The sequence below is a fragment of the Pinus tabuliformis genome, chromosome 1_1 (assembly GCF_031772625.1).
Source record: "Pinus tabuliformis cultivar Carrire ecotype Pingquan chromosome 1_1, CPIR1, whole genome shotgun sequence".
Classification (NCBI taxonomy): domain Eukaryota; kingdom Viridiplantae; phylum Streptophyta; class Pinopsida; order Pinales; family Pinaceae; genus Pinus; species Pinus tabuliformis.
In genome coordinates, this window is record NC_142297.1 from 400,239,718 (window position 1) to 400,252,710 (window position 12,993).

At 33.2% G+C, this 12,993-nt stretch overlaps 1 protein-coding gene across 1 annotated transcript; it reads right to left on the reverse strand.

The window, feature by feature from the left end:
- Nucleotides 1-236: 236 nt before the first annotated feature.
- On the reverse strand, nt 237-1,153 carry LOC149213350 (cysteine-rich repeat secretory protein 38-like). Its single transcript, XM_089388990.1, has 2 exons — nt 1,148-1,153; nt 237-1,055 (listed from the first exon to the last, which is right to left on the reverse strand). The coding sequence occupies exons 1-2, from the start codon at nt 1,151-1,153 to the stop codon at nt 237-239; spliced, it is 825 nt and encodes a 274-aa protein (XP_089245116.1).
- Nucleotides 1,154-12,993: the final 11,840 nt, after the last annotated feature.

Here is a 12,993-nt window from a genome sequence, read left to right on the forward strand (position 1 = left end):
ATTAAAGACAAAGGCAGAAAATTCAATAATTTTAACCTAGTCATTTTAAGTTACGACACGGAGGTGAGTAAGCAGACCACTAATGCGACCACAACACAACCGTCCATGATCACCCCAACCAGACCTCCAAAAAGAGTCATCTCGCGATCATCTCGTTAACCTCACACATCAGCACCACACAATCATCCCAACCACAACGCGATACGCACCATTAATTGGAGGAAAGTAAAGCACACCTATACGAGAAGCAAGCCGCCCAGCACACCTAAAATTATGATTATTTTGCTTGAACTCTTTCTATATGACCCGTTCATCCGCTTCCCTGGCGGATAAGCCCCCGGTGTAACAGCTGGCGACTGTGTGTGCTGCTTCGTTGGTGCAATAGCTGGCCCTTTTGCCGTGGATGGAGATGGAGGCAAAATCGAGTTAAAGAAAGGATACATTTCATAATGGGCATTGCAGCTTTTGCTCAAAACCGTAGCTCCTGCTCTTCCAGGAATTCTTGATAAAATAAAATTGATTGCGCTTAAGAGACATGTTTTGCATTGGATACTCGATATATCTCTCGTGCACTGCACCGCACCGTAAATCCTTCGAGACAGGGAGTCTGTACTTGTTCCCGAAGCATATAACTTAGATCCAGACGCTGCTTCACCTGACAAATTGGTTAATAGGCTCTCAACAGCCGCGTTAAAAACATCGGGGGTGGACATATTACTATGATTATAATTATACCATCCACCAGTAGACATTTGTCCGAAGAAATCATATTTTTCATAACGTAAGAAGCAGTCGTCCAACAAAATTAAACCACCGCCGGTATTCCCACACTTGTGCCGAATTGTAGTGACTGCTATATGGGAGCAGTTGCGGCACTGTTCGGCTGTTGTGTCCCTGGAACATTGTAGGAGGCCGTATATTTGGCCATCCACACAAGTGTTAAAACCAGTTTGGGAGGTGTGTTGAACAAGACTATTAAAGACTGTATTCAGATTGCTGTCTAACGTACTACCGTGCGTATAGTTGAAGTCGAAGAAGCACACAGTGTGTGGAACCTGGAGTGCATCGGCACGAAAAGCAATGAGTACGAGGAAAAGTAGGACGAGGTAGAAGAGCCTAACGGTATAACGGGATTCCGCTTGACCACAGTCATGTTTAAGATAAAAAGTCCAAAAAGTCCGTTGGTATTTCGCGCTATATATATTCACGGTTCTCTTTCCTCTGTGAATGCCAGCGTTACTTTGACTTTGACTTTGACTCTGACTCGAGTTTGGTTCAACAAATAAAATTTTATAATTTTAAGATTTTATTAATTACGTCTGTGAACACCACTTGTGTATACAAACTTAGCTGATTTTGTTTTCTTAAAGGCGTAGTTCAACAAACAAACTAGATAGTTATTGGATCCTTTTTCAATAATCCAAGATCATTTTCTTTTTCATTTTCCTTTTTATGGGTTATATTTATATTATTGGGTTTATTTTTTATTAGATTAAAGTTATTATTACTGGTAAGTATCTAATTACTGCAAAAGATAATTATTTCTAGGGTTAATATACTTATACCATTAGAGATACCTATTACTACTATATAAGTTATAACATGGTATACCTTATATACTATATTATTATATAAAGATACAATAGGGAGATATATTAATGATAGGATATATGTTATAGATATTATAATACTTTATATAGTATATAAATTTATATATTAATATATATTAATATATTATATTAATAATTGGATCATATTATATTATAATAATATACAATTAATATAGGTATATTAATTATATCTAATAGATACTAATAACATAACTTAATGGTATTAGGTTATAGTAGTTAGTTTCCATCTAATTTTTAGATTTTTTAGAATAAGCTTTCGAAACTCTTCTAGGAAATTTTAGTGACAATAACTAAAGCATAGGAATCACACACAAAGCATGTTGATAGATCCTTGTGAATGTATAGGGAAACCAAGTTATTCATGAAACACACGAAATGTACTTTTGAGGCTCTTGAGTTTCAACACAAACTTTATGATGGTGTATGGGTTAATTCCAAGAAAGTTATAGCTATGTAACACTTTCCCTTTCTTGAAAATGAAAAACTTATGTGAATTCTTTGGAATTTCAAATCCATAGTCTACAAAGCCTAACTATGATAAGAAAAGCCTCCTATCTACACCATATCAAACCTAAAAGTTGGACAGTCAACATGGTGGCCCTGGGTCGTTTTTATTGGGCTTGAGCTATACGAGCTTCCTTTAGCTCATGTTGTCCTCATTTACTCCCCTTACTCATATATAGGCTCTAACACCCATTGTTGGGCCTCAAAATAGTCCTTATTCTCACTCCATTATTCACCAATACCTTCACATTACTTCCATATTACCTTCATGTCACCTCCATTCTACCTCCACATCATTACATTTACCTCATCATTGGGTTATAACTATGCTTTTCCAAAGTTTATTAATTCTTAACATTTTAAAGTGGATTTATGGTTAAACTTTAGAAAATAATATGCTTATACTTATACCTAACAATTAGAATGAGTTTGTTGACATGTGTAGGTATCAAGGAAGCTTCCAAGGCGTCCTTATGTGGCACTCTATGTTCAAATTCGAATTTGAGAAGATCATGAACCTCATGGAGAAGATCATGGACCTCATGGAGGAGATCATGGAGGATAGGGTTATGTGTCACCATTGGTTGAGAAATATATGGGTCAAAGGAGGGAATAGTGGGTCTATGTTTATGAGGTTGTTATCATAGGTTTTGTATAAATAGGAGTACCTTCTCCATTCCAAAGGGGGGACTCTTGGAGCATGTATCCAACTTATGATGGAATAGAATAAAGCTTCATTTTACATAAATCTCCATTAGATAGTTTTAGATATAAATTGTCTTAATGTAGTCTATGGAATAGCTTGTCACTTTGTTCTTAGGAGAATTGAGCTCACTCTAAAAGGATCAAAGGAAGATGTTATTTCATAATAGATCTTATTTTATTTAATTGCCTAGATGTTTGAGGATTTGTTTATGATTGGTGAATGAGTTTTAAATTAAAATCTTATCGGCATATGAGGGGAAAACCAACGGTCTAAGTTAGGCTCTCTCTCTACTTGATTTGCATGATAATTGAAATTCATTTTTTTGCTTTTAAGTTTCAATTTATTTCATTTCCTGTGCTTATGAATGAATCTTAGTTTAGTTGGATCAATATACGAGGGGACAATCAAGAGACTATGTTAGTCTCTGTCTCTATTTGAATCTGAACAACAATTAAATTCATTCCCTTTATTTCAAGTTTCTAGTTTTATGTAATCAATGATTTCTTTTCAATCTATAATACTGTAGGGAAGGACAACCAGGACCTCCTCAATTAGGAGCCTCTTCCCTTGCATATTATATTGAATCATAAATCATTTAGTTAGACATAGAGTTAGTTGCCTACTCCTGCATATATTTTGCTGGCATCATCACAAGCTTACGAGTTTCCCTGGTTGATAATTTAATGAAAGCAATTTAAGAAATTAAATTGCCCAACATTTTGGCACTGTTGCCGGGGATGGTGCTAAGGGATTAGGCATTAGAAATTTAATTCAGTACTAGTATTTTTCTTTGGAAAAGCTAACTCATGTTGAAAGGATAACTTGGTGACAGCAAGATCTTCGTAACATGGGGAAGTATACATAGGCGTTAGCTTTGAATCTCATTTTTAGCTGCATATATAAATCATGATAAATAGGATGCATAAATTTCAATCAATATTTTCATTATAAAAGTGTTAAACTAATCCATTTATGGACAGGAAATCTAGAATGATGTTCAAGCATTTGGAGGAGAGTCAAGAGAATGAGGACTACATTGAAGATTGGTTTCAAAAGGTGACTAGGCCACAACATTCTTCCATTCTTCAATGAATCCTAACATTTAATTCAAATGTGCAATTGATCTCTCACATCCTTGTAAACAGTCAGGTATATTTTTCAAATTTGGATGTGAGCATACTAGAGACTTTGATCCGTAAATGGCTTCATTGAAAATACTCTTGAAAATAAAAATAAAAATCTCTTTCTCAAAAGGAGTAGGATAGAATAGGAAAATAAAACCAAGCTTGGAAAGTTTTTTTAAAAGATTTGATTTTATTTATTTCTTGGAATTTTGGTGGTGCAATAAGAGCCACCTCATTCACTAACCACTGGCAGGAAGCTACAATTAAAGGGATATTTGTGAGAAGGAAAACAAGTGGAGTTCAGAGCACTAAAATTTGAGGTTTGAGATCAATTCTTCTTACTATGTTTTTCAAATTCAAAATTTCAATTGTATAAAGAATTGACAAAACTCCGAAGTATGCTCTCTTCCTGCACCTTGTTGCGACCTTGAAAATCAGAAAAGGAAATTGAATAAGTTAGCCTTGAAATTTTACAATAAAGATCATAGATCTAGATAAATAACTAGGAGATCTAAAATTGCTATTGATTGTAAAAAATGATCTCCAATTTATTTGTTAAATAAATGATTTTTTATTTCTCTTTTTTTATGAAACATAAAAACAAAACATGAAAAAATAAAATAAAAAAATACAAACTATAAAAAATTGCAAAACATTAAAAACAAATTAAAAAATAAAAACAAAACAAAAAGTCATATATTAAACAAAACAATAAAACACATTTAAAAAAAACAAAACCAATTCATTCAAACCAACGAAAGTAGGTTGGAAACATTGAAATAAAACATGAATAATATATATAATTAAAAACCAAACATAAAAAAAAAACACAACACAACGTTTTTAATTATATATATTAAAAAACATGAACGTACGATCAAATAATAAAGAACATAAAAAGGCCGAGAGCATTAAAACCAAAAGAGGTTTTCTTTTGCTACCAAGAATCGAGACAAACCTTTGAACTTTATTTCCTTGTAAACAAATGCCTCTGCTAAAAACACAAGTGAAATTTGGTGCATAAGTATCTTTCTTAAGTGGATTGTGAGAAGACATTCTTTACCATAAATTAGATGACATTCTTTACCTATCAGTGAAGAATGGTGAATGCAAACAGTTGTAGGTAGTAAGTGCAAAACAAAAACATGCTTCATGCAACAACGTGGAAATCAAAACAAACAAAACATATGATAGTCAAAGGATAAGCCATGCTAATATTGCGGGTTGGTTGCAGGACAACTACAACGGATTGGAGGAAACAACCATGAATCATAAGGTATATCGGCAACAACATAATGAATCAACCTGAGTTATAATGCAATGAACGTTTGATACTATTTAATACAGAAAATTCAAAGGTTCTATGCGCACTATTGAAGCCGTAAAAAAGCCTATACACCATGGATCCAGAGAACGTGGCCACAGGAAGGACGCAACCATGGCAGCTTCAAGTACGCATAACAGAAAATGACTTGGAAAGGTAAAAAAAAGAAGTCAAACTACATTTAAAAAACTCTGTAATGTTATTAAAATGCAAACCCAGCTCAGTGATTGAGCCTTTCACCGCGTGAGAGAAGCTGGAGCCATAAAAAACGCAGAGAGAAATGCAAAGCTAAGCAAGGCAGCATAGAAATAAGGCGGTTATACATAACATTTAACGCTGAGTTGAATCCCATGGATTGCATAGGAGAATAAGGTAAGATCGGAAGCTTGATTCTCTTTAATAAATGCAACAGAGGTTCATGAGGAAATCTCGGGATTTTTCTAAAGATCGTCAGGATATGAAAGCACACAACTCGTGTTTGTCATCCATTTGTGCCACCAGTCAACAAATAGGCGTATTTAATAGGGAGAAACGATATGAAATGAAACTAAATGGGCCACAAATCAAGGGTATCACCACTTATTTAACAGTAGTCAGGTATATTTTAGAAAATCACTAAGTTTTCATCTAAAACGCAGTGTTTGCATACTGAAATTGATTGTTTGCACGATGACATGGCTTCAAATTAATTGCACAGTGAGTTTGATTGCACAAATAATGCACGAGGAACTAGCTTCACGTTAATAAATGGGTTGTTAATTGAGAGATGGAGGAATTCAACTTTAACAAGAATGTATCAGTGGACGTTTTCCAAATGGCCACGTATATTGCAAAGACACGTACTGAATGTGACACGTTTTGCAGAAATCTTGTGGAAATCTCAGATTATTCGGAAGATTTTTCTGGATTATCTCATCCACAAATTAATGCATTATTGGGCACTAAAAGTGGTTGCAAAGATTCCCATTTTTCCCATTTATTTTTATGTGTTTCCCACGACTTTCTACTCTTGCGTCCTTCACCATTGTAAAATCAGGAACAACGATGAAGAATACTTTGAAGAAAAATTAAGGAACCAAGAAATGACTGTAGAACAGATGGTGGCTCAATGCTTTGGATTTCCATCTCCCGCGATCACTATTAGGTTGTACGAGGCCTGATATCTTTGCAGATTGGTATATTTTCGCAATGCTGAAATGCTCATATCTTTTCTTCACATGACAAACATATCAAGTTTTTTTGGCCGATGTTCTAGCAGGGAAAGATCCACATATTTTGGTCCCTGCTCTACAGATAGTAGAATTTCTTATAAAAAAATTCTAAACACTTTTCCCAAGTTGTTTGTAAAAGAAGGATTTGTTCATGCAATAGATATTTTTATGGTTCTTTCAACCCCTATTTTGCAGATTGCATGGTGGATTTTCTATTGGTCGCTCTCGCATTGGCATTCACAGGGATTAGATGGTGGCTATCTCACAGGAAGAAGGATTTTATGCTAGACCATTTTTGAACTAATTGCTTCGGCAATGCAGGTGTTCATCTATCCAATTTGAACTAGCTCACAAAGGCAACAGGTAACAAATAAATTTCATTTTATTTTGGTTCTTGCATATTATATCTTTCAAAAATCTCTTACAGTTTTCATGCAGGATTTGTACTGAGCTTTTACAGCTGTGCGATGTTCCAACTTCATACAAATGTGATCTCCATGGTCACTTTATTACAGAAAATCACGACACGGCGAAACTTTCGACAAGGAATTTTGGCAAATACAAGATCAAGGACGACATGTGAAATTCGATATTCTTGACGTAAATCATGAAACAATTTTGACTATTGTAAGATAACCTTTGGCAAAATCACATAACGAATCTTTTGACTATGTTTGGGATTTGCATAAACGCAACAAAATTGAATTTTATTTACAAGAGAAGGGAATTAACTATACTAAAATCATATTTGAAAATGGATTTGTAAAAATCATGCAATTGGGCTAACTTACACATTTGATTTTATTTAAATCTGTTCCATTGGTGTTTAATTTTTGCATAAAAAACCAAGTAGAAATTGATCACTTTTGCTTGGATATATTTATGTTTTGTGAATGCCAAGTTTTTTCAGGTTTGCGTTAATCAGATGATCATTCAAGGAGTCTAATTTGTCAACAATTGGACTTCCAACAGCTCAATTTTATGATGAATCATGTGAAGAGGTCCATATTCATTACAACCAGTATTTTCTTCCCTTTGTAAAATTGTAAATCCCAATGAGTCCTCAATGCAAACCTTTCAGATGCTAGTATGCTTCTTCAGTTAATAAGCATTTGCCTCATTTCCCTTTACATTCACCATTATATTTCTACTCCTTTTCCGTTCCATTTTCCTTTCCATGTTTTCAAATAAAACCTTGATAAATTTTCCATCCCATTTTGCTTCACAGTCATTTTCTTGTCTCTTTCACTAACCTGTAGCACATGAATAAAATCATTGAGCTCCCTTACAAAGCTGAGTCACCCCATTTTCCTTTTCTTCCAAATAAACCCTGCTTCAATGCAAATTTTCCATCTTTGCTCCTTCAAAATCATTATTTCATACTCATGTTAGATGATGGAGGATTCCTTAAGGCCTCCCTTCTAACAAGTCTTGACCCATCGACCTCAACACCTTATCTGGGATAAAGACTAGAGTCATTATTAGTACCTTGAGGCTTGTATGCCTTAATGACAGGCTCTCTCACCAGCAATCATGGGAATACACCAATTTCCCTTGATCATTTGATCTTGCAAGTGGCTCGACATCGGCTCATCTATTTGCACTTCGCAAGATGTACTTAGGTACCTTGGCACTCATTGACATTAATGGTGAGTTTGCCTCGCATTTGTTAACGACATTCATCAATGGTCAGTAATCCAATGACTTCTTTCCATGTTCGACATCGACACATTTATTCACATGGAAAGATTTGTGCCATCGAGTGTTGAAGACTTGAAGAGCCAAACTTTGTAGCAGATGAAGACGATTTCCTTTCATTATTTTTCAGTTTGTCATGACATGAGGACAAGTCAATAAATAAGGTTGGGGGGCGAAAATGTAACTTCTATATTTTGTATACCTTCCAAGCCTTATACATTTTCAGCTGCATTTAGCAATAGATTCTGAACATTCAGCAGAAGAGCCAACAACAGATGCAGCAACAATAAAAGATTCACTTTTTTGATTTCATCCACCATTTTCACAACCAAGTAAAGAAGACTATGAACATAATTTTTGCAGCCACATGTGCACAACTTTCATCCATTTTTGGAAGGTTAAGTTAAAGTATGATATTTTCTAACTTTTAACCATTAAATTCCTTGAAAAGTTATAATAATAACTTTTGGAAAAACTTCACCCCCTTTCCTCATATTCACATAACTGCCAAAACCATCCGTTTAAGGAGAAGGATACATTTACATACATAGTTTGTCACATTCATATAACATCCATATTCAGATATCACATTTTAAAACCCACTTACCTTCAAAATATATTCACTATTACATGAGCATACAAATGGCTTTGTCAAAAAGTATTTGTAAGTTAATTGGATGCCAACACAATCATGGTTGTTACACAAGAACCAACCATGATGCATTCCAACAAAAATACTCTGCAATAAAAATCACATTATCAATATGCAAAGATCATACATTAAAATTGAATGCAACAAAGAAAATATGGTTGAAACACAAGAACCAACCAAGTTGCAGTTCATCAAAAATGCTTTGCAAAAGTTAAGTAAATGATATCGTGCAGAGTTTAAGCCAAGCTCAAGTATCAAAAAGAAATGTAATAGACTGCATGAGGACATGCAATATCTTCAGTATGGGGGTATGTTGGGCCTCAAAATATTCCTTATTCTCACTCCATTATTCACCAATACCTTCACATTACTTCCATATTACCTCCATGTCACCTCCATTCTACCTCCACATCATTACATTTACCTCATCATTGGGTTATAACTATGATTTTCCAAAGTTTATTAATTCTTAACATTTTAAAGTGGATTTATGGTTAAACTTTAGAAAATAATATGCTTATACTTATACCTAACAATTAGAATGAGTTTGTTGACATGTGTAGGTATAAATGAAGCTTCCAACGCATCCTTATGTGGCACTCTATGTTCAAATTCGAATTTGAGAAGATCATGAACCTCATGGAGAAGATCATGGACCTCATGGAGGAGATCATGGAGGATAGGTTTATGTGTCACCATTGGTTGAGAAATATATGGGTCAACGGAGGGAATAGTGGGTCTAAATTTAGAGGTTGTTATCATAGTTTTTGTATAAATAGGAGTACCTCCTCCATTCCAAAGGGAGGACTCTCGGAGCATGTATCCAACTTATGATGGAATAGAATAATGCTTCATTTTACATAAATCTCCATTATATAGTTTTAGATATAAATTGTCTTAATGTAGTATATGGAATAGCTTGTCACTTTTTTCTTAGGAGAATTGAGCTCACTCTAAAAGGATCAAAGGAACATGTTATTTCATAATAGATCTTATTTTATTTAATTGCCTATATGTTTGAGGATTTGTTTATGATTGATGAATGAGTTTTAAATTAAAATCTTGTCAGCATATGAGGGGACAACCAAGGGTCTAAGTTAGGCTCTCTCTCTATTTGATTTGCATGATAATTGAAATTCATTCTTTTGCTTTTAAGTTTCAATTTATTTCATTTCCTGTGCTTATGAATGAATCTTAGTTTAGTTTGGATCAATATACGAGGGGACAATCAAGAGACTAAGTTAGTCTCTGTCTCTATTTGAATCTGAACAACAATTAAATTCATTCTCTTTTCTTTAGTCCAAGTTTCTAGTTTTATGTAATCAATGTTTTCTTTTCAATCTATAATACTGTAGGGAAGGACAACCAGGACCTCCCCAATTAGGAGCCTCTTCCCTTGCATATTATATTGAATCATAAATCATTTAGTTAGACATAGAGTTAGTTGCCTACTCCTGCATATATTTTGCTGGCATCATCACAAGCTTACGAGTTTCCCTGGTTGATAATTTAATGAAAGCAATTAAATTGCCCAACACCCATTATTATTGTGTAAATTTTGCATTTATTGAACTAAAATTCAAGTATACCCTATAAAATTCCTGTGTGGTTATTTTAGTACTAGATCACAAAAATTGATATTGTGAATATTAAAAGAGAGATTGAGTATCTTTCCTAACGATAATCAATTACTTAAGTGTACTAGATGGTTTTAGAACTTCCCAATTGTGTTGATATGAAAACTAAAGGCTTTGAGATCTAACTATGGTGCTCAAAACCTCATCATTGCACACATATCCCCCTAAATGGAATACATCCATTAAAAGGATCCACGAGATAGTGTAGGGGATTCTTCATGGGTAATAAGCCAAATAACCTGTATATATGGTCTCAGGAACTTATTTTCCTCCATTTCCTACGTTATTGTCCATAATACCCATTTGTATTTGGAAAAAAATACCAATGGGTAGAGTCTATTTTGGTTTATTTCCCCTGACTACCCTCATTATAATAGACAAAAATAGACTCTACCCTCTAACTAACCTCATCATAAGAATGCACATGAGAAATACAATTGGAACCATATTGTAACTCATAAGCTAATGGGACTATATTCATAGGGACTTTTGGAATAATAAAAATGGGAAAATTTTGACAATTGTGTGAACTACAAAAATGGCAACAACTAATTTACACAGAAAAACTTTTAGATATAGAAATAAGCAACAAAAATTCCCAGAAAATGTAAATTGTGTTTGCTGTGTAGTATAGATTTAGTATGCAAACTATGAAAACATATATAGAAGAAAATACAAACTACGAAAACCCATATAAAAGCTATAAATAAGAACACAAGGTTTGGAGAGAAAATACAAACTATGAAAACTCATATAAAAGAAATAAATCAGAACCCAAGATTTGAAACTCCACATGTCCACACATCCATTGACTTCAAAAATTCTAAATCATGAGGTCTAATTGAAACAAAATGAGTTATATGGATACAAAGAGATTGTCGTGGAGTTAGTGATTGCTAAAGTTTGTAGTGAGTATTGTTTTTTTTCTCCAATAAATTATGTCAATGTCAATTTGCCAGTAGTCCCACGAGTATTAATTTGCTCTACTATTACTATAATGTTAATATTATATATATATATATATATATATATATATATATATATATATATATATGGTACTAGTACACTATATTCTAATAATCCCCTATAATATTATATTATACCATAGTTAGTAATATTATATTGGATTACTAATATTAATGAATAAATCATTTCTATATTGGGCCTTGTAGAATTTGAGAGAGCTAATGTATTGTTAATCATTGAATTTAACAACAATACACCTTATCAGCATTTGATGGCCTTAATGCAAATGATTGTGACAAAAGAGGAATGATAATAGGCTATATGAGGGTGTAGAAAGGGAAAAACTTACACTCTTGATAGAAGTGAAGGCCCAATGTCTCCCCAACACATGAGACTTTGCAAGTCCTTATGTAATCTTGGGTGAATAGCTAAATTTAATTCCAAAAAGGTCCCTCAAAATGGATGAAAGCTATGCTACCAACACCTCCCATAATTATCATAACATAAGGGTATATTTCACATATATCATCTTACTTGTCTCTTTAATCTAGTTTATTACATTTATAATATTTGTAAACCTAATTTACATTTTAGATCTATGGGTTATGGAACACTACACATAATAAGTGATAGGGCATACCCCTATATGGGATTATACTATACCCTACATATTAGTATCCCTATATACCTAGGGTATATATTATCATATAATATCCTAGGGAATAATATATTATATCGCCATATATATATATATATATAAGGTACCCTAATATTAGAGGATATTAGTATATATATATATATATATATATATATCCCTTATACTATAGGATAATATATATATCCCTATTATACTATAATAGGGGTATATATAGGTTATACACTATATAATGATTAGGATAAGGGTAATAATACATTATATATTAAAGATATATTATTATATATATAATATTGTAGGGTATCCTATTATACGAATTTTTAATACATTGTAATGATTGAGTGTGCATTATTTATCTACAATTGTGTACAATTTGCAATCACATGGTAGGTTACACTGTGTTTTGAAGCCTAGGTGGGAAATTTATATATTGTGTCATAGGGTTTCTATGTGTCATGTTAAATAAATGTTAAATTTATGGTTTTAGAGGTAGAGTTTGGAGGTAATGTCACTCAACGGGTTGGCTAGGGTATGTTTTATCTCAAGTAATTAAATGATAGAATTACAAATGTAGATATTTTCATTCATTCCTTCGCACGTCCAACTTTTACCCACAATCTATAGTTTTGAATGAATCTTATATTTTGGCTCCAAAATGCTAAGTACAATAACAAGATGCTTGCATTCTTTCTTCTAACAACATTCATAACAAAGATTACACAAAATGTCAGACATAACAACTTGATTCCACAAGAATTGATATTATTACCAACAAAATGCTAAACATGAATATAAGAACATGTAGTAAATCAAATTACTATATTTTCTCTCAATAATTTCGCACCGATTTGGTTACAAAGGAATGATTCACCTTCCAATTGTAAG